At 36.2% G+C, this 22,914-nt stretch overlaps 1 protein-coding gene across 2 annotated transcripts in view; it reads right to left on the bottom strand.

Annotated features, from left to right (window-relative positions):
• The window catches only part of EDEM3 (ER degradation enhancing alpha-mannosidase like protein 3), a 70,329-nt gene extending 48,506 nt beyond the window's left edge, over positions 1-21,823 (bottom strand). For both annotated transcript variants that reach the window (XM_079108022.1, XM_079108023.1), the window contains exons 1-4: positions 21,442-21,823; positions 16,568-16,613; positions 2,129-2,229; positions 1,557-1,596 (exon numbers count right to left, since the gene is read on the bottom strand). In XM_079108022.1, the coding sequence (XP_078964148.1) occupies positions 1,557-1,596; positions 2,129-2,229; positions 16,568-16,613; positions 21,442-21,602 (348 nt within the window). In that variant the 5' untranslated portion in view covers positions 21,603-21,823. The remainder of the gene's footprint in view (positions 1-1,556; positions 1,597-2,128; positions 2,230-16,567; positions 16,614-21,441) is intronic.
• Positions 21,824-22,914: the final 1,091 nt, after the last annotated feature.

The raw sequence follows: 22,914 nt of genomic DNA, 5'->3' as shown, positions 1-22,914 counted from the left end.
CAAAGTGTGTAATAGGTATAACCTGAAGAATATAACCTTCATAATTAATGGCTTCCCCATTAGAGAGGCCAACAGATATCTAAGAACAGGAAAGTTATACAGTCTGAAACTACTCTTTCAAATTCTGATAATATTTTATAAAACACATATGTTATCTAAAGTTCATATTCATGAAAATCAACTAAAAACTTAGAGAAATGATAGGGAACTTGCTACATAAAGAAATAAAGCCAAGACAAAAAATGAGAAACTATGGTCTTTCCTAACACAAAGCTTCTGCTCCTCACCTGCTCCTCACCTACTCCCCCATACCAAAGTAGACCTGATGTGCATCAGATACGGGTACAGGTAGCAATAAAAAACACCAGAGTTTCTCCCAGATGGTCACTGTGCTTTCCAGGATATTTTGTGAATCTTTTCCTCTTCCCCTATTTTATGCTGAATACCTAGGACAACTGAACCAAAAATTAGGCATCAAATAGCAGAAGAGAAAAAGATACACATTCTCTTTTTCACGGTTATTGTAATGTGGCTTGCACATTCCATTGATCTCTTAAAAAAGGAAACTGACTTTCGAAACTCTGACCCAGTTAAGATCTAAACAACCATGTTTTTCTCAAGCATGGATGCATTTTAAAACTGAAGAGACCCAACTATGTATAACTATAAAGCTCTAATAAATTTTAAAAAGAGGAAAAAATAAACAGTAATACCCAGCCTCAGCCAGAATAATTAAATCAGAATATCTTAAGCAGGAATTTTTTTTTTTAACTTCACAGGTGATTTTCATAGGTTTCTATTAGAACTGAGAATCTTTGTTCTAAAAATAAAAAATAACTTGGTAAAAAAAGAATATAGAAACTATCAGGAAGCAAAGTTTGGTTCTGAAAATTTTCTGCTACCCTGAAGAAATTCTGTCTTGTGTTTTTTGAATACTAATCAGTACTTGGGATATTAACATTATGTCTAAGGAAAATCCTTAAATGAGTCCACTTTTTTACCATAAGATCTAAAAGTAAGACACTAGAAAGACACTACTTGAAATCACAACATCTGGAACTCAATCTTTCCCCTGTGCAATTACAAACAACTCTGCATCACATGAGGTTGAAAAGGAGAGCCAAGAAGTCATTAATGCTAAAAATCACTGTTCAGAAAATAAATTTTTGTTTATGAACACAATATGAAAAGATTCTAGTTTAACAATTTCAGTGTTACTGTGACATATTATTATGGAACAAAATATCAGTGACATTTTCCAAAAGTATTTTTTTCTAATAGCTTCAACCTACCTTATCCAAAGGTTGGGAGGACCTCCGTAAGATGTCATCACATAAGGTGACAACCCCATAAATTATTTGGGTATCTCTATAATTCTGCATAATTTCACTTGACATTCACTTGACACTCTACAGTATGATTTATTTAGAAGCAAACATCTGAATATCTTAAATTCTGAAGGCTTTTATTTTATGCCATATTGATTATATTTACAATACTTGAGTGTGCACATTATGAAATATATAAAATAAGTAATCCCAAAAGCATCAACCTACCACAAGAGTGTCCAAAGAATCAATCAGTGTCAGGGAAAATCTAAGAAAGAAGTATTACAAGACACAAAACATTAGCATTCTAAGTATTTTATTCATGAATGTATAAACATTATACATCCAATGACTTAACCACATCCAATGACTGGTAGCTTCTATTAACTAGTGCTTCCATGTATCTATCTTGCAATATAGCACAGAAAGCACTGAATGAATCTGAAAAGTCTTAACATCTACACATCCTTGAAGATACACAGAGACAATTTTTAAAACAAATGAAAATATAAAAGCAAAACACTTTATAATGTTAATGATTTTATGCACATTTTAAAAGTTACATAAAAATTGTATTTTTAAAATTGCATATAGTTTTAACAAGCTAATTTTTCTCCAATCTAAGAGGTAAATTGATCAATTTTTTTTTTTACAAAGATAATAGAAAGGAACGAAGGTACTTAATGTAATACGTAAAGTGGTCTTCATAATTCAGCAAATTCCTGGAAGTGAGACTGCCTCTAGAAAGCCTGTGACTGGGTGGGGACTGGGATGCCAGCCAGGCCTTGCCCTCTACTCACTTTCCCAAGGCATCATCCACGTCACCCCGGCTTGGCTCCTGGCCTCTCACTCGACCTCTACAGGTTAAAGGCATGAGTTCATCAGCTGGGTAGGCATGTTCCTGCAAAGAAAAGCTTACTAAGTCACTAAGGCAGATAAGAGAAAGCACAAATCTTTTTGCAAATATGACCTTTCCACAGTTAAAAAAAAAAAAAAAGGAAAATAAGATTTAGTCAAAAGTTGTTCTATCTTTACAGTCTGGAAAATTTTAAATTATAATTACTAATGTAATACATGCTTGAAAAAAAAGTCAAACAATACAAAAATATTCCTTTAAAAAGCTGATAACTAGGGCTGGGGGCATAACTCAGTGGTAGAGCACTTGCTCAGCATGTGTGAGCTCCTAGGTGCAATCCCCAGTGTTGCAAACAAAACAAAACAAACAACAAGCACATATAACCTATCCAAACAAAAACTCCCCCCACAATCTGACTTCCCTCCACTAATCTCATTCCCCCAAGGCTACTACTGTTAAGACTGGCATTTATCTTACAAATTCTTCCACACACACTATGGATACTAGTGCGTCCACTAGTACCCACATACTACTCTAAAATTTGTTTATCTGAATTGGGTCCCCCCACCCCTCGCCCCATGATTCAATGTTTTGGATGTACTTCATTCTAATAACTGCAAAGGGATCATTTAATATTAGCTAATATTTATTGAGTACTTATATTCTAAGCACTATTCTATACATTTTAATAATTTATTGCAACAACCTTCTGCAGTAGATTCAATTATCTTCATTTCACAGAGGAGAAAACTGGGCCTTAGAGAAATTTAGTAAGCCTAGGTCATGCAGTTAGCAAATGATGGATCCAGAATTCAAAGCAACATAATCTGACTCCAGAACCTTGGTACCTGCAGTTCTCACAGTATTCACAGTACAGACAAGCCAAAATTTATTTATTTCTCCACTGATGAATATGTAGGGTGATTTCAATATTTTACCATACAAACAATGCTGTAATTTGCAGCTATGTCTCTTATATATATGCTAGTATTTCTGTGAATTTTCTGTGTAAAGAAAACAACCCAGAGTCAAGGGCATAATTAATTTTAGATAGATATTACCAAACTGATGGCAGCAATTTATAATTTATTATACTCTAACATAGGAGATGATCAATGCTTTATATTTTGCCAATCTGGATTAAAAAACTATCTCAAATTTAGTCTTAATGAGGATAAGCACCTTTTTTATATTAGTCATTGCTATTACCTTTTTGAAATGTCTGATTATACTTTTTTCTATTTTTCTGGGGGCTTTTTGGGGGGACAAAGAGGCTTATTATATTTGCTATATAAATATTTTTCTCCTACTTTTGTCTTTTGTTTATAGTGTTTTCACTTTATGCTTTAAACATGCATCTATAGTCTCTTCCTTTTCAGCATACTTTTACAAGACTACCCTGGGCCTCTGAAAATTGTACTCTTACAATGGTATTTTTTTTTACATTTAGATATTTACCTAGAATCTACTTTGTGTTTATAATGTGAAATAGGGAATTTAACAGCATTTGTGGGCTGGGGATATGGCTCAGTTGGTAGAGTGCTTGCCTCACGAACACAAGGCCCTGGGTTCAAATCCCCAGCACCACAAAAAAAAAAAAAAAAAAAAAAAAAAAAATGTTGACTGTAACAGCATTTGTTCCCTACAAATAGTCAATTTTATAAATGTCACTCTTTTAAAAATTCATTCCCACAATGAATTTTGTTTTGAGTGGGGGGGGTTGGTACCAGGGATTGAACTCAGGGGCACTGGACCACTGAGCCACATCCACAGCCCTATTTTGTATTTAGAGACAGGATCTCACTGAGTTGCTTAGCACCTTGCTTTTGTTGAGGCTGGCTAAGAATTCAAGATCCTCCTGCCCTGGACTCCCAAGTCACTGGGATTACAGGCATGCACCACCACACCTGGCCCACAATGAATTTTTGTTGCAATAATTAAATTATTAAAATGTACAGAAATGCACTGCCCACAAACACACATTTCAGTAGTCTCCAATCCGTTCTGTGGACATATTTGCCTATTCCTACTCCAAAACCATAATCTTAATTATTCTATCTTTGTACCATGCATTCTCACATTGATTCTGGATAATTTTAAAATCTCCTTCATATGCTTAAGTTTTAATTAGAAGAACCTAATTTGGAGAAAACGGATGTCTTTACCAACTGATTCTTCCTATCTAGGAATATATTACCATATTGATTCAAATCTTTTTTTATGAATTAAGTTCCTTCTTATAGTTCTCACATAATTTTTATTAGACCATTATAATTATATATACACATATTTCTAATATTCATTAACAGGTACTTTACAGTTTGGATTACTGAGATTTTTTTTAAGAATGACATGATAGTTCATTTCCAATTTAGATGGTGATAAAATACATGCAAAAATCTTTTTTCCTATCTACTATAAACATAACAAAATGCTAAATAAATGTTTTCAATAGTTTTTTTAAACTCCTTTTTGTAGTTGTAGATGGACAGAACGCTTTTATTTATTTTTATGTGGTGCTAAGGATCGAACCCAGTGCCTCACATATGCGCGGCAAGCTGCTCTGTCACTGAGCTACAGCCCCAGCCCCTTCAAAAGTTTTTAATACACAGCTGAGTTTGAGAATAAAGAAAGAAATATTCAAGTACCAAAAGTAAATAGCAGAGTATAGAAGATAAAAGCTGCTTGACTACAACACAAGTATTAGTAAAAAAAAAAAGGCTTTAGTGGAAGTCACTGTAATGCCCAAAGGGTACTGGAGCAGATGCTGCTGGCCCTGCACATGTGGCTGTAAGCCAGAACCAGGCTCTCTAGTTAGTGATGTTTCTTTGAAACTGGACTGAAATATTTCCTACGCTTTGGTCATGGAACTTAATAGAAAAGGAGAGAAACAAGCGACACCTGCTGAACTTTATATTTTCTTCACCAAGGGAGAGTCATGAAAGATTCCCCTAAGATTAATAATGTATCAGAAGCATTTAGAGGTTAGAACATTGTTTTAACTACATGTTTCAATTTAAGATAACATTTATTAACTTCCTGCCAAGAATAATAGGATTACCATGCTCTCTTTTCCACTTAATATAGCATTTTTGTCAGTTAGGTTATTACAGTCTTCTTTTTGCACAGTCTCACTTTGCATAAGTCACAATCACTACAACTTAAACACCCAACAACACTGTTCAAATATCAGTTACCATCACATAGTAACTATGAGTAACTGCATAAAATACAAATTTTGATGCTAGCTCTTCAGCCCACAAACCACTACATAAATAACAGAAGTTTATCCTGATTAGCGATCAATCGCATTATTTCCTTCAATTTTGGACAGTAACTGATTGCTCTGTATGTTCACGTCCATGTGCTTAAGTTCACACACAGACAGCAAGTGTGTGATGCATTGTCTTCTTTTCTCAGTGATAATCATCCTATGTGACAGTTTGCAAAAATGGATAATCAAAGAGAATTAGTCAACAAAGATGAAAATTCAGGAAAGAAAAAGAAAGAAAAAAGGATAGTGAGAATGTTGGAAGTGAAATTCAAATTGAAAATAAATGAATTTAGAGAAAAAATGGCTCACCGAGAAATGTTAACACTGCACCTTTCGAGAAAATCCAGATATGCAGCCAGAGAAACTCAGTGAAAGCCAAGTTATCAACATAACTTAAGAAAGTGGTTGGGAAAGGATGAAGACATCACAGAAGAAGTGAGGCCTGGAAAAGCATTCTTATTTAAGGAACTCCTAGACACTAAAAGAGCAAAGGATAAAATGTCAGAAGTGATCCAAACTTAAAAGCAGTGTGACAATTCACCAAGTATAGAAAAGATACTTGCCCCTATCCTAAGGGATACGATGAGAGGCCACAAGCAAAGAAGCACTATTCAGACTGCTTTCTTAAGTATTTTGCAAAGAAAAACAACTCATTTTTCAATATTTTTAATATTTTTAATTGCGGTATACTAAATATCATTTTGCTATTTTTTCCATTTGTCTCTATATTTATAACCATCAGAAAGAGACTTTAAGGTTTTGACAAGGATTTTTTCTGAGGCTTGGAGCATTTGCATTCTAGTGTGGAACCTCAATTCCCAGCATTGCTAATGTTAGAACTCTTCTATGCGAGGAGAGTTGATGAGACCCTTTTGCTATGGCTTCTCCCTTCTTGAGTTTTTAGTTTGACTAAATAGTTTATTCATATTAGCTTATTTAAAAAATATTTTTTTTAGTTGTAGATGGACACAAAAAGTACCTTTATTTTATTTGTTTATTTTCATGTGGTGCTGAGAATCGAACCCAGTGCCTCACACATGCTTGGCAAGTGCTCTACCACTGAGCTACAACCGCAGCCCATATTAGCTTGTTTTAAAAGGTATCATGGTAATTATATTCTTCTGAATTCCCTGGGACAACAATCTGAATGGTCATGGATCCTTGAGACATCTTTCCTTCAGAAATTTGAAGATATATCTCCACACCCTTCTTGCATTCACTGAGTACTGCTGTGAAAGTTTCTAAGAGTTCCATCTTTTACACACTGTATGTGACTTGTTTTTATTACTTGAATGCCCATGAATCTTCAATCTTAAAAGTTCAGCAAAAATACTCCCAATTACATGTCCAACTTTCTCACTCATCTGGATTCTACACTCAAAGTACATTATGCAGAAGTAAAATAGAGACCACACATACAGTCAACAGAAAGGCAAAGACAAAAACCAAAATCAACCAAACAAAACACCCCAAACTTTTAAAGTTGGTTGAAGAATACAAAAAAGCATCCACGCCTGAAACCTCTTCAAGTATTCAGAAAAACTGAGTGCTCTGTGATTCATTCCCTGAGGAAAGGATTCCAGGCAACAGATGTTTTGATATAATTAGAATCCACATACAGCTACCAAATTCTGATTCAATACAGTACTCAGTAATTTTTTCAGCATAAATTTCTAATTACTTTTACATGTGTCAAATTCCTAATTACTTTTTCATGTGTCAATTCTAGTAGAACTGATTTCCCAGAATGCACATATTTCACTGCTTTAAAAGTTTAATATTTAACATATAAGTAACAGAAGTCAGGAAGAGTAAAATTTTAAAAGTTGCTGATGTATTTCAAAAGTCACTCTATAAAAAGCTCATTCAAATGCTAATATGGTTGTTAAAATTTCCTTACTATTATAAATCACTGCTTAGAAAACTTCACACTACTATTTTTAAGGTTTCATAAAACAGACACAAACACCTGTCTGAAATTAAATAAAAATTCAAACTCCAAATTAAATATGAAAATCCAAACCCTGAAATTACCTAATAAAAATCTTACTAGCAAACAAAGCAGAACAATCAAATAAAGGAGTTTTGAACCACATATGAAAATACTTTATGTTCTTTTGTTTCAAGATTAAGGATAAAAATAAAACCACAGCCTTTCCTTTGGGTTAACCACAGAGTAAACTAGAGAGGGTTCCAGAGAGTAATGCATACGTGGCAAATAAACAGAGACTTCAAACATCCTGGCTGTCCCAAGTACAGTAGTATCTCCTCTTCACAGCATGCTTTCGGGCATGACTGAAAGCCACAAAAACATTTAATACTAGCCACTCAGAAATAAAATACAAGTCCTAAAATAGAGTCCTAGACAAATTAAGTAGAACATGTGCCTAGCTAAAGCAAAAGAGCAAAAGTAAATTAAAAGGAGACTAGAATCTCCACATCATACTATAAATTTACTAGGACCTGGAGGTGACAAGCTGATCTATGAAAATAGTCAAAGTCAAAGCAACATCAAAAATTCACTTCATAGTAAAATCGATTCTAAAATTAGGTAAGAGGAAAAGATTTTAACTATAAACAGTAATTTGAAAAATCATTAAAAAGTTCTTGGGGGCTAGGGTTGTGGCTCAGTGGTACAGTGCTTGCCGAGCATGTGTGAGGCACTGGGTTCAATTCTCAGCACTGCATATAAATAAATAAATTAAATAAAGGTCCATCAACAACTAAAAAAAAATTTTTTAAAGTTCTTAGAAATATGCTTATTTTCCATATAAGTTACATATACTTTTTAATGTTTTATTCCAGATCCTCATTATTAAATATCTTCCTCCTTGAGGAAGCTAAGATACTCCTTCTTAAAATAAAAAAACAAAAATAAATTTAAAAAACTAACAAATATACTGATAAAATATACTAGCTACTGACTGTGCCTGTACAATTTACTAGTTATCTTTTCAATTCCCACACCAAATTTTTCTACTCTATCATTTATTTTCACTTATCAAAAATTTAAGGTGTTTAGAAGTCCACTTACCTAAATTATTTGACTCACTTCCTACACTAAACATTTATTGTCCTTTAAGGTATTCTATTTTATGAAATGTTTGTCAGTACTGAGAAGAAATAAGCACTAAAAATGGAGTTGTCTTGTATGATTTTAAATTAATCACTACAGAGTAGAGTTAGTATATTTTAAGTTTGTATTCAAATTTAGATGAGAATAAAAGTCTCCAAATTCTTCAATATATCTTAGACAATTTGATTTTGGTCAATAAAATAAATCAAACTGATGAAATAATGTTACATTAAAAAATAATAAATGACAATATGTTATAATGAAATAAAGTCTTGCTATTAGCACATTTTTTAAATAACAAGATTATAGCAATAGATGTAGAAAAAGCATTTGGCAAAATGCATGATAAAATTTCTCATTCTAGGAAGAGAAGAGAATTTAAGCTGATAAAGGGCAGCAATGAAAAACCAACATCGAAACTTGTACTCAATAGTGAAAGATCTTTTCCCTAAATTTAGGAACTAGGCAAGGATCTCACCATTTCTCTTCAACATACTACTGGAGGTCCAAGTCACTGCCACAGGCAAGAAGAACAGTTAAAAGACAGAGACTGGAAAGGAAGAAGGGAGTCTCTCTGCAGATGGCATGATTGATCACATGGAAAATCCTAAGGAATCTACCAAAAAACTACTAGAAACAACAATCGAGTCCGTCAAAAAACAAAAGTTACTGTATTTCTGAGTAATATTAATGGGAAAGTCAAAATTAAAATTAGAAAAACTGTCATTTATAATAGCATCAAAAGTATGAAATACTTATGGATAAGTTTAGCAAAAGCTGTGCAAAGATCTGTACATTTAAAACTACAAAATATGGCCAGGACATTATATTCATGGATTAAGACAATGCTGTTAAGAAATCAATCTCTCTAAATTGATTTAGGAATTCAACCTGACTGTACACAAAAGCTCAAAAGATCTTTTTAAATAGAAATTGACAATGTAATTCTAAAATTTACATGAAAATGCAAAGGACCTAAAATAGTCAAAACCATCTTGAAAATGAACAACAAAATGACAGATCAACACTGCTTGAGTTTAGAACTCAACATAAAGCTACGAGGATTAAAACAATGAGATATCAATATAAGGATATTTAGATCACTAGAACAAGATACAGAGTCTAGAAAGAGACCCACACATGCATACAATGGTCTATGGATTGTCTACCCCCACAGGTATCAAAGTAATTTAGTAGAGAAAGAATATTAATTTTAACATATGGTGACAGAAAAATTGGATATCCACATAGGAAAAAAATGTAAATCCCTTTACCTCATATCATATACAAAAATTAACTCAAAATGGACATAAATCTAGATGAACAACTTAAAATTATAAAATTTTCTTCTATAAGAAGAAAAGAAAAACTGTGGCCTTGGGTTAGACAAATATTTTTTAGATATTAAAGGCATGAATTATAAAAGAAAAAATAATAAATTGGACTTGATAACTTTTATACTTAGTAATAACAGAACAAATGACCTGATTTTGAAATGAAAAAAAAAAAAATTTGAACAAATACTTTATCAAAAAACATACTTGAGGGGTTGGGGTTGTAGCTCGGTGGTAGAGCACTTGCCTACATGCATAATAAGGCATTGGGTTCAATCCTCAGAACCACATAAAACTAAATAAATAAAGGTATTGTAACCATCTACAACTAGAAAAAATTTTTTTAAAGATATATGAATAGCAAATAGGCAGGAAGATATTCAACATCATTAGTTATCAGGAAAAATCAAATTAAAGTCACAATGAAATACCACTACACACCCACTAGAATGGCTAAAATTAAAAAGACTGAAAATACCAAGTATTTCAGAAGATATGTAGTAACTGAAATTCATACATTGCCAGTAGCAAACACAAAATGTTGCAGCCACTTTAGAAAATATGGAAGTTTCTTATAAAGTTAGACTTACTCTTACCATATGACCTAGTAATTCTATTCCTAGGTAGAAAATATATGAAAACATATGTCCACAGAAAAACTCGCACACACAGGTTCATAGCAGTTTTACAATATGAGAAACAAGTTAAATAATCATCAATGAATAGTGTTCTACCAAAATCAACTGAACATTACTGAGCAATAAAGAGACACTATGATGTATCCCCAGTTTCAATAAATCTCAAAAGCATCATGCTAATCAAAGGAACCTGAATCAAAAGACTACATATTGTATGACAAGGTGAAATTCTAGAAAATGAGAAACTACTGTGACAGAAAAACAAAGCAATATCTGTAAGGGTCAAAAGTGAGGTAAAGGAATTTACTTCAGAGGAGCACAAAGAAATTGGGTGGGGGGGTTGACAGAAATGTTTTATATCATGATTAAATAATTATATTCAAATGTCAAACTAAGAATTGTGCACTTAAAATTGGAACTTCATTGCTCATAAATCATACCTCAATAATGTTAATTAAACAGAAAGATCTGGTTCTACTGAATTAAAATTCTATTTGGAGTACCAGAGTGTGATTAAAAACAACATGAGTTCATATGATCACATTCTTGTGTAGGCTTGGTGGAGTTTTAGGATTCTCTAAAAGTAGAGGTCAAGGAACAACTAATACATGACAGTCCCACAGTGGGTTATACAGAAAGAGATAAATACAAATTTATATTCCCCCAGTTAGTAGCATCTCTAAAAAACTTTTTTTTACAGGTGTTTTTTTGTTTTGTTTTTCCCAGTACCATGGATTGAACTGAGGCACATTCCCAGTCCTTTTTTGTATTTTACTTAAAGACAGGGTCTTGCTGAGTTGCTATGTGCCTCGCTAATCTGCTGAAGCTGGCTTTGAACTCCTGCCTCAGCCTCCCCAGTTGCTGAGATTACAAGCGTATGCCACCTCGCCCAGCTCCCAGTCCTCTTTTTTGTTTTTTGTGGTTTATTAAAATCTTTTTTAATTTTACAGATTTCATTTTGATTCATTGTACACAAAAGGGGTACAACTTTTCATTTCTATGGTTGTACACAATGTAGATTCACACCATTCATGTAATCACACATATACATAGGGTAATACTGTCTGTTTCATTCCACTATAGCTCGGTTGGTAGAGTGCTTGCCTCGCATGCACAAGGCCCTGGGTTCGATCCCCAGCTCAACAACAACAGCAAAAGTCTTCTCTTTTTTGTTTTAAAAGTATTTTTTAGTTGTCAATGCACCTTTATTTTATGTCTCAGCCCTCTCCAGACCTTTCTGTTTTTCATTTTGAGATAGGGTCTTGCTAAATTGCTTAAGGCCTCACTAAATTGCTGAAATTGGCCTCAAAATTGCTATCTTTTTGCCTCAGCCTCCCACCAGGATTACAGGTATAACCATGCCTGGTCAGACTGTTATTTTTAATAAACAAACTGTTACAAAGAAACATTAGGTACAGTCTCTGATGAAGAAGATGAAAAAAATTCCAGGTGGATGTACAACAATGTGAAGGAACAATGCCACAGAACTGTACACTTAAAATAGTTTCTTGGGTTCAATGATAAACACTAATTGACTATTTCTTTTATGAAATCAAACTTAAAAGTGGTTACAGCATTAGGTATGATTTTACTATTTAAGGACACTGTGCTTACCAATTCTTTCAAGTCTATCTGTAGTACTTACGGCTCTATCAAGGTATAGTTTTTGTTTTAAAGAGTTTCAGTTGTCTACAGTAGTCAGGAAAAACACTGGGAAATTAATACCATGTTTTAGAGCTAAGTTCCAAAAAGGTTCTGCACTTGTGTGTCCCAAATACATGTCATTTTGTTCTACGCTAATCTGTGAACTGAATTAGCATAAAGATTCAAAAACACTAGAAGCCCTAAAGTGACTGTGGTCTGGGGTTAAGTAAGGTTACACAAGATTTGCCAAAATAAACATCAAATTTCATGTTATTTTGGGAAAAGAGAAAGCCATCTGTGCAACTCACTGTGGGTAAACTGCAGTCTGATTGGGGTTAGAGATTGGTCAATCATTTAACGTTAATGGTTATGCCAATAACGGATGAGATCAGAAAATGCCTGAATGTCACTCCAGGGATAGCAGAGATATAGCAATCTACCTAGAGCTGGTGGGACATTTTTATGAAGATGAAGAAAACCTTTTATTTCATGACCAGAAAGAAAAAAATAAACTCAAAGGGCACATGCCCAGAACAGGAAAGAGTGTGTATATTTTAAGGAAGTTCTCTGTACAATCTGGAGAAAAAGCTCAGAATTAAAGTTTAAATGAATTTCAATCTCAGGCAGAGGACACATAATAATAATAGTAGTTATTAGTAGCAGTTAGAAGAAGTCGTGGATTCCTAGCGAGCGCTAGTCTCTAGCATGGGTAGGGTTAGGAGGAGATGTGGATTCCTAGGGAGCGCTAGTCTCTAGCATGGGTAGGGTTAGGAGGAGATGTGGATTCCTAGGGAGCGCTAGTCTCTTGTATGGGCAGCAGTTAGGAGGAGTCATTCTTTACATAGCACTTCCTGTCACTATGAGGCTTGCAAACCATTGTCTCCACTTCAGAAATGAGGAAACAGGCTCAGGGAGATTAGGTAACTTTTCCATTGTAACCCAGCTGGTAGGTGGCAGAGCCACCTCAGGGTATCCTGTTCCAAGTTCAGAGTTTTTGCTCTTAATTACATTATGTTGCCTGACTTTGGAAAATGCCATTGTTTTCCTGGGAACTAAGAAGGTTAAAGGAACTGTTCTAACTGCAGACTGGGCCAAAGAATATTAGAAAAACTGTGAAATGAGGAAAAGTTATCAACATTTTTTATTAAAAGCCCACCAAGCAACCAGACGTTTTACATTTTAGCAGAGTAAGCAACTGACAATTACAAAGTAAGGAGATTTAAGACCCCCCCCCCCCCCCCCCGCAATATACCATAAACGTGTGTGTGTGTGTGTGTGTGTGTGTGTGTGTGTGTGTGTGTGTATAGTACTGGGGATCAAACTCAGGACTTCAAGCATGCCAGGCAAACACTCTATCACTAAGCCACATCCCCAATCCCATTAACTTGTATTTTTATTTATTCATTTGGCAACGGGTATTTAACTGAGCCGCATCCCCAGTCCTTATTTTTTATTTTGAGACAGGGTTTCACTAAGTTGCTTAGGGCTTCCTCAGCTAAGTTGCCGAGGCTAGCCTCAAACTTTCGATCCTCTTGCCTCAGCCTCCTAAGTCACTGGGCTTACAGGGGTCACCACTTCACCTGGCCAAAAAAAAATTGCATTTTTTAAAAAGTTATAAATTATTTATTTGAAAAAGGCAAATATGTAGTGCAATACTCAAATACAAAAAATATAGATTTCATTTTATCTTTACCAAAAATTCAATTTGATTCCTTAAAAAAAAAAATAATAAGCATTTATGTTCCAGGTATAATGCACAGAACACAGAAAATTTTAAAATAAAGAAAAGAGTCTCTGTTCTCAAAAATCTTATTGTTTACAATAAGATAGCACTTTGTAATCAACTCCATTTTACATCACTAAGACACTGCTCCAAAGGGCTAACTGATTGGTTGAGGATTGAAACTAGTGAAGAGCTGAACTCATAGCAATCAGGAATTGAACTCATAACGATCTAACCCTAAAACTAATACACTTTTGCTCTGTAACAAGCTAACAGTGTTTCTGAATATAGAAACTAGAAAAACTTTTCAAGTAACTTCAAATAACAAATAAAAGTCACCTGGATTATCTTTAATACTTTAGAATTGTGTCATGTCAGTTGAAAACTTAAAAGAGGGACGGATAAACTAGACTAAATCTTGGGTTACATACCTCATACAAATTGAGACTAACAATGCAAGAATCGCACGGACTATAAAATATTAGAACGTTTAAAAATATGCACTGCAGTGGTTTATAGATAGGAAATATGGAGGAGGCTGCTGCTTTCAGAAGTTCTCAGTCTTTAGAGCTGAAATCTCTCTAGCTTAGATCTCATAAGGAGTTGTAGCAGAAAGTTATCTGGTTAGGTTACAAAAGGAACTGGGCCAAAAGTTCTCTGAGGGCTGCCCGCAGTACTTGCTTGTCACAAATCTATTATTTAAGTATCGCACGCTATGGTGGGGGGAAAAATGTCTAATTTTGTTGTTTAAGAGACACAAGAAATTAACGATATCATGCTTTATAAAGCAAGGCTCCTATTCAGAGCAAGAAGTAGTGAACTTACCCAATTATATACTATTTTGATCAACTTTGTAACCAAAAGTATACATTTATGAGATGACTAGGATATGGGGGGAACAGCATGAATCCAGCTGGCCATCTCAAAAATAGTAGCCTAGATTTGTTAAACTATGTTTTACCCAAACTGAATTAAGCAAGTATAAATAATTTGCAAAGAAATATTAAGGGAATGGTTGAAGTCTTTTGAAATAAACTTAAAATTCTTGTTTTTAATGTTTATATCCAAAACTTAATTACTATCACATTCTAAACTATTAAGAAGTCAAAATGTGCTCTTACCAAATGAGTACTATAAAAGGGAACAAAAATTATCAAATGTAAAACATGTTTGAAGTAGACAAAAAGTATATATATACACTCAGATGTTCACCAATGATAATATTGATGTATGAAGATATTTCATTGATACATAATGAAAATGGATTCAAAGAACTATACCTTTTTAAAAAGTTGAAGACAAAATTATACTTAGCTCCCTGCCAAACTTTTGCCAACTACATTTTAAAGTCTGTAATCATAAAATCATATATATATTTTTTTAATTTTTGGTACCAGGGATTGAATCCAGGGATGCTCAAACACTAAGCCACATCCCTAGCCCACTTTTTTATTTTGAGACAGGGTCTCACTAAGTTGCTTAGGGACTCGCTAAGTTGCTGAGGCTAACCTCAGACGTGATCTTCCTGCTTCAGCCTCCCCAGCAATTGGGATTACAGGCATGTGCCACCATGCCTGGCACATAGTTTTAAGATGTTATAGTATAACAAGGTCATAAGTAATTCTTGGGGATGTAGGTTAGTGGTAGAGTTGCTTGCCTAGGATGCCTGAGGCCCTGGGTTTGATCCTCAGCACCACAAAAAAAAAAAAAAAAAAGTAATTCTCAAGATAATTTCATTAAACACTTTTCAAAATTACACAAATTTATATGCAAAACTATCTTTTTAACTCTAAAATCTGCTCTAGGTTTGTAGAATAGATCTCAAGAACTTTCATCTTGTAAAACTGAACCCATATAAGAGAGCTCTAAAACATTTTAAAACAGTATAGATATACAGATTAGTACAGCAGAAAGTAAAATGTGTTCAATTCAGAGTTCGCAAGGATATAATGTGAATGGGAGCTAGGTGATACAGTTCATCTCTTTTAATAGTTTTCTTCAAAGAGTATATAAAGTAATATTACAAAGTTTTTTTAATTGAGAATTTCCCTTAAAGTCAAAGATAACATCTTTTTCATGCTTTCATCCAAAATATTTAGTTTATATAAAGCAATCAATGACACTGTTGAAAATGTCAAGGAACCTTTTTTATTTCTTTATTCATTGGTACCAGGGATTGAACCCAGGGGTGCTTTACCGATGAGCCACATCTCCAGCCATTTTTTGTATTTCATTTAGAGACAGGGTCTCACTGAGTTGCTTAGGGGTTCACTAAGTTGCTGAGGCTGACTTTGAACTTAGGATCCTCCTGCTTCAACCTCCCAAGCCTCCGGGACTATAGGTGTGTGCCACCGAACCAGGTTCCAAGAAAACTTTAAACACAAAGTTTCATAATCAACTTTCAATCTATTCTTACCTACATGATATATTGGTTCAATTAGAACCATCACCAGGAATATTCTGTTAGCTTATGTTTGCCCAGACGTTTTTAAAATCTTTAAAAATTTTTTCCATATTTTGTTAATTAGTACATTATAATTGTACATAAACATGGAACTCACTGTTAAATATTTGTTCATGCATACAATAAAAACTTTCTTTAAAAAATGTGCTAGTAATGTGTTTCAAAATTCCACTGATGGTGCCTATATAATAATCAGCTTATATAAACGGAAAGATAAGCTTTCTACTTACCATATAGTTACCATAAGCATGATCAAACATTTCCAGTACTTGATTCCTAATTTTGAAAAAAACAGAAATGGAGAAAAGTTAAGTATATTATATTTATCGTGTTTCAAAAAGTTAATTCTCCCTAAGTGTACCAACCAAAAACAAAATAAAATTTAATTAGAAGGGGACATAAAGAGTCAGGAAATACACTAATCGGTAAATAGGTTTTCATAAACTCACTGCAAAGAGCTGGGCCAAACTCTTACTATTCCTGGTAATAAAAAGGAAGTTCATTTCTTATAATTTTTCCTAAAAAAAATTGCAAATGATCTGTGCTATGAACAGAGGGAAGGAAACCTGATGATGAAAACCAATTACTATATCTCTTAACATAATTATTTAATATATGTCTTGAAGGGGGCATACTACTGGAGAGCTCCCAAAGAAATAATTATTGGTACCATTCATTGCTTATTCTATATGTTCTACTAAAAGAGAGAGATGTGGGGGGTGTGTAGTGATATGAAATAATATTTAATCAAGCCAATGTCTTCCAGATAAACTGAAAACCACTAATGCCTAATTTAAGTACAAATTTATGGTTTGTAACATTTTCAAAAGATGTATTTTATGATGTATTCTGTTCCCACAAAAAAAAATCTTCAAAAATAGTATTCACCTGTAAAGTGAGAAATCTAAGGCGCAAAAAAAAAAAAAAAAAAAAAAATCAGTATGTTTTAGCTAATATGTCCCTCAAGATCATCAAGATGTCTGTTTAAATAGGAGATTTGAGAACCCCACACTAGACTTACTAAATCAAAACCTATGAACCAGGGGTGGTGGCACACGCCTGTAATCCCAGCAACTTGGGAGGCTGAGGCAGGAGACTGCAAGTTCAAAGCCAGCCTGGGCAACTGAGTGAAATCCTGTCCCAAAATACAAAAAGCACCAGGGACATAGCTCAATGGTAAGTCATCCATGGGTTCATCCCCAGTACTGGAAAAATAAAATTAAATTAAAAACAAAAACAAAACAAACAAACAAAAAAAAGTTATAAGGTTGGGGTAAAGGAATCAATCTCTCAATGTTCAGAGGCTGCTTGAATGCTATTAGAAAAACCACAGAAGTATATGTTATGGCCAGACAAGGTCAAATCTCTCAATAATTAACAAAGGACAACAGCTAAATGATCTTTTATTAACTCTCAAATTCCAATTACTAGTAGCAAGAACTGAAAAAGTATAAAGAAGTAGTTGGTTGTATTTTTATTTTGCTTCCTGTAACACTGCAACTGTTATTTTGGAAATTGTAATCATGGATGATGAAATACTGATAGTAAGCAGACAGAAAATACCTAATTTCTAGACCCTGGCTATAATGACCAGCAGAATCAAGTACATTCAAACTTGTGATCTGAATAAACCCTGAAAACTTTAAAACAATAATAATAATTTCTAAATACCTAATCATTCAAGCCAGGTGCAGGTCTATAATTCCACCTACTAAGGAAGCTGAAGTAGGAGAGAGGATTCAAAGTTCAAGGCTAGCTGGGCAACTTAGCAAGAGCCTATCTCAGGAACAAAAAGAGTTGGGGATATAGCTGAGTTCAATCCTCAGTACTGAAGGTAAACAACACCTCATCATTAAAAAATATTTTATCCACTTTGTTAAAACATTCATTCTTTATAAATTTATACAGGTATGATACAATATGGATCAAATCACCTCAGAAAATTGTGGAGTATCTTAAAAAACTTCTTTATAAATAGTCATTATATTGCAGATGATAAAGATCTTTCAAACTAGTCACATAAGGTTAAAAAAAAAAGTATAACCACACATGGAAGTTACAGTGACTCTTTCAATAACTGATGTCAATAAAGGAATAGGGAAGCTCTCTTTTTCCTTCCCTGAAATGGAATTAATACAAGAGTAAAACCAAGGGGCTGTGGTTGTGGCTCAGGGGTAGAGCACTTGCCTAGCACATGTGAGGCACTGGATTCGATCCTCAGCATCACATAAAAAACAAACACGTAAAATAAAGGTACCATGTCCATCTATAACTAAAAATATTTTTTTTAAAAAAAGTAAAACCAAGAAGTAGAAATTCCTATTACTGGCAATGGTAGTGCCTAGGCTGGAGTGTTCCAAATGACAGACTTTAACTTGCTAACTCAATTCTGCAAGCACTGAATTTTCAAAATTATGAGTAAATTATGATTGCTTACAAGACACACTATTTCCCAATCTTTTCATTTACCCAGCATATGATGAGCAAACTTCACAAAACATACTTCAAAGTGGACATATTTACTATCTAGCTGCTCTCTTACTTATAAGTCCTGAGAAAGACATATTTAAATACAAAATAATAATTACTATATTAGAAAAAAAAAGTTTCTGTAAGATTTTATATCTGTTCAACAACTGTATAAAAATGTATTGGAAATTATATCTCCAGTTTAAAAATTATGACTTTTTTCATTTTAGATAATTTCTCTAAGTCAGCTACTTTTAAAGTTACATTGCCTGCCAACATCTATGGTAGATGAATTGTTTTATAGTCATTTTTAAATAAAAAGATAGCATTAGTAAAAGCTGCCCTAACATATGGAAACAAAAATAAACAACAATGTATTCCATGAAAGATAAGACTACACATGCTTAGGTAAATAATCCACAAACTGCAAGCAACTAAGCAACTGCTTACTATTCATAACAATTCCAGTTTTTATTTTGATTGGTTTGGGGTGCAGGGAAAAGGGGAGGACATTGTCTTTTTATCAAAAATCATTATTTGGACTTTAAAAAAAAAAATCACACAGGTAAACCTAATAACCAGAGTTCATATTCTGAACATTTCCAAAGGGGAAAGTCATCATGTATTGTGGTTTGTAGCTCTAGTCTTATTCTACTCTTACTCTAGGACAATCTAAATTAAAATTCCTAAATAACTGTAATTTTTTTTTTTTTTTTTTTTTTTTTTTTTTTTTTTTTTTTTTGTGGTGCTGGGGATTGAACCTAGGGCCTTGTGCTTGCAAGGCAAGCACTCTACTATATATCTACTAAGCTATATCCCCAGTCCTATAATTCACTTTTGCAAATGATCTCATATTCTGAACTGAAATCTCAAGTCCATTTGGTTGGATTTTTCCAGTTGAAAATTAATTCTGATAAAAAATGAGTTAGCCAAAGACTTTTTCAAATAATTTCTTTTTTCTTTCTTTCTTTTCTTTTTTTTTTTTTTTTAGGAGAAAGAACGATGGTCAAATAAAATACCTGTGGATCTTAATGAACTTCATATGTCTAAGTTTGGGTTCTAGGTCAGACAGACTTGGGTTCAAAAACTGGTTCCACCAATTACTAGCTTTGCAACTGTGAACAAGTGAGCCTTAAATCTCAGTTTCTTCACTTACAAAGTGAGAATCCCAACCACCTCATGCAGCAATAGTATTAGAGATAACATATGTCAAGTACTAACAAAATGGAGTATTCCATAAAAGTTATCAATGAAACATTAAATTCCCTGAGAAAATTTAATTAATTAGAGTTTACTGGCAATTTTGTTTTGATGCTTAATACTTTTATCTTTTTTCCACTGAGACCTTTATTGCTATTTTATTTAAAACATAAGATTCTTGCAATCATTTAAGAAGTGTATAAATTAAAACCTGACGGTTCCATCTCCCATCTAATGCTATAAAATAATTATCTTTTTGCTTTTTCAAACCGTGGACAATATTTTTTCTTTTAAAAATATGGTACTATACATACATTATTCCACAAATTGCTTGTGTGTGTGTGTGTCCAGAATACATTGTGAACAGCCTTCTAAGGATGCACCTACTTCTCCTCAACGTATGAATATTACTCCAAAATACAGATGCAACATATTCAAGCATGTCCTCCAAGGAACAGTTCTCTTAAAATGTACATCAATCTCAGCGCTTTTATTTCTGCAGGACAGATTCCCAGAGAAAGGACTGATGAATCAAACAGCATGCACGATTTTAATTTTAGGAGATACGGTCTGTAAGTCACATTTATACTACCACCAGGTTTTTTTCCACGTCATAACTAGCCAGTTCAGTATCCATGTGTTGTGTATTTACCCATTTTGTTTTAATCTGTATCTCTTACATTTACGTGGTTGAGTAACTTTTCATGCTTATTGACCATTTGCAGCTCCTCTTCTGTGACTTAACTGTTCATACTCTTGCCCATTTTCTATTGGTTGTCCGCTTTTTTACGTGGAATCTCGTGCATATTAATATTACTGAGTCTAAACTAAATGCTGTAAATACAACTGATAGTTTTATGACACTTTCAAGACTGACAAAACGACTCTGAGTAAAGCTGAGCAGGTACACTCAATTAGGACTTTTGAATAATACTGTCAGTGCAGAAAACATTACAAGGCAACAGTAAAATTGTAAAGTTCAAGTTCCAATGAACGCCCCTTCTCCCTAACAGGTGTAAGCCTTAGCTCAGGCGAGATCAGCAACATTTCCCAGCTGGGAGCTCATCTGGGCGAGAAATCTAACCACGCCTCTGTCCACGGGCAACCGAGGGCTCTCGCACGCGGCTGCACGGCCTGCAGCCCCCTTCACGGGCCACTGACATGGCAGCTGTGTTGACACACCACGGCTGGACTCACGGAGCCCGCACATGTCACCGACGGCCCGGGCAACACCTCGACAGCCTCTCGAGGTCACGTCGCGGGCGGCGGCTCCCACTTTTCCGGACCCCTGTCCACCCCTCCGAGGTCCTCGCGCGGCAGCAGCTGTTCCACTCGCGACAGGAGAAGCCACTGCGCGCCCGGGTCGCAATGACAGGCACCTCGCCCGTGGTCAGCCTCACCAGGAAACCCACCCCAGGCTGCCAAGCACCCTTACCCAAGCTTCTGTTTCTCCTCCCTACTCATGGGCGCGGCCACCGCCGTCCCCACGGACGTGGCCGACACCAGGCAGAGCGCGGCCGTCGCCGCCACCAGGCTCCATGGCGCTCGCTGGGGGACCGGGGACCCACAGCCCCGGCCGCCGCCGGCTTCGCTCATGGCCCCGCGGTTCCGCGCACGCGCAGCTGCTATGCCCGGTCGGTGGGACACATCGCCGGACGCCAGAGGCGAGTGGGCTGCAAGCCGTGCCGCGGGCGGGATGTGGAGTGAGGCGGGCAGCCGCCGGCGCCAAACTGTTTGCTGAAGCCACCGAGCCGGTCCCCAGCGCCAGCGCTGCCACCGCCCTCCGCCCTCAGCGGCCCGGAGCGCCTCCCCCAGCTTTCCGGTGTCGTAGTCTAGGAAACCGCCTCCCCCAACGCGACTTCCGGGTGGAGCCCGGGCGCCGGGCCGCGGGGCCAATGGCGACCGCCTCGGAGAGGGCGGGCGCCGGAGACGGGCGAGCGCATTGGCCCCGAGAAGGGAGACGTGGACGAAAGGCGGGACGGGGGCGGCATCCGCCGCGGCGACCCTCCTCCGACCCGCCGAGTCGCCACCTGGGGACTACCAGTCCCAGCGTGCGCTGTGGCGCCCGCACCTCGCAGCCCTGCTCGCGCCTCCTCTGTAAATCGCGGCCCTGGGTGGCGCGCGGCACCCTGGGACCTGTGGTCTTCGCGGGGCCGCGCGCGGCTCGGGGAGCCCGGCAGAGATCCCGGCGCCCCGCTGCAGCCTCCCTGGGCGGGCTGCGGGTGCCGGGAGCGGGTCCCGGGAGCGGGTCCGCTGTTGATCCCTCTTCCTTCGAGGGAGGTTTCCCTGGAGGCTGACAAGACCAGGAGCACTGTACCTAGGTCGGCGCTTAGGGACCAGTGTCAGAGCCCTCCTCTGCCCCCAGGGAGGTGACAAAACACGAAAACAGCAAAATGAATTAAGCCTTTGACGGCGTGCGCGCCAGTGTTACTTGCATTATTTCATACACTCTTCTTGACTCTACTATGTGAGTACCCACCATTCCTCCTTTGCACACGAGGAAATCGAGGCTAGAGGAATTCGTTAGCAAACCCTTCTCGCCCTGCTGGATTGCACTGCTGCCAGCCTCTGATTCGGAAGTCGTTGCATTTGGCCCTGGACAGAACCACAAAGATGAAAGAGGGTCCATAAGGCCTAGGTTATGATTGATACTAGTTGTCTAGAAAGTTGGATGCAAGGTTAAATGAGCAGTAGGTTCCTCTTGAAAAAAGCACGTTGCTTTTCTTTTGTGGTATTTCAGTGAGTAGGTGCAAAGTGGAGGAGCGCGGATGTCACCTCTCTGACCACAGTGGACTGCTTATTTGTCCCCTCAGCAGCGTTCAGCTCTCTGGAAACTTCCTGGGCTTCTGCAATCTTACCACTTACCTCTCTGACTAACCATTCAGGCTCCAACAGTGACGCCTCCTCC

This window comes from Sciurus vulgaris (genome assembly GCF_902686455.1).
Source record: "Sciurus vulgaris genome assembly, chromosome: 12".
In the NCBI taxonomy this organism is placed as follows: domain Eukaryota; kingdom Metazoa; phylum Chordata; class Mammalia; order Rodentia; family Sciuridae; genus Sciurus; species Sciurus vulgaris.
This window is presented reverse-complemented; position numbering and strand designations above follow the sequence as displayed.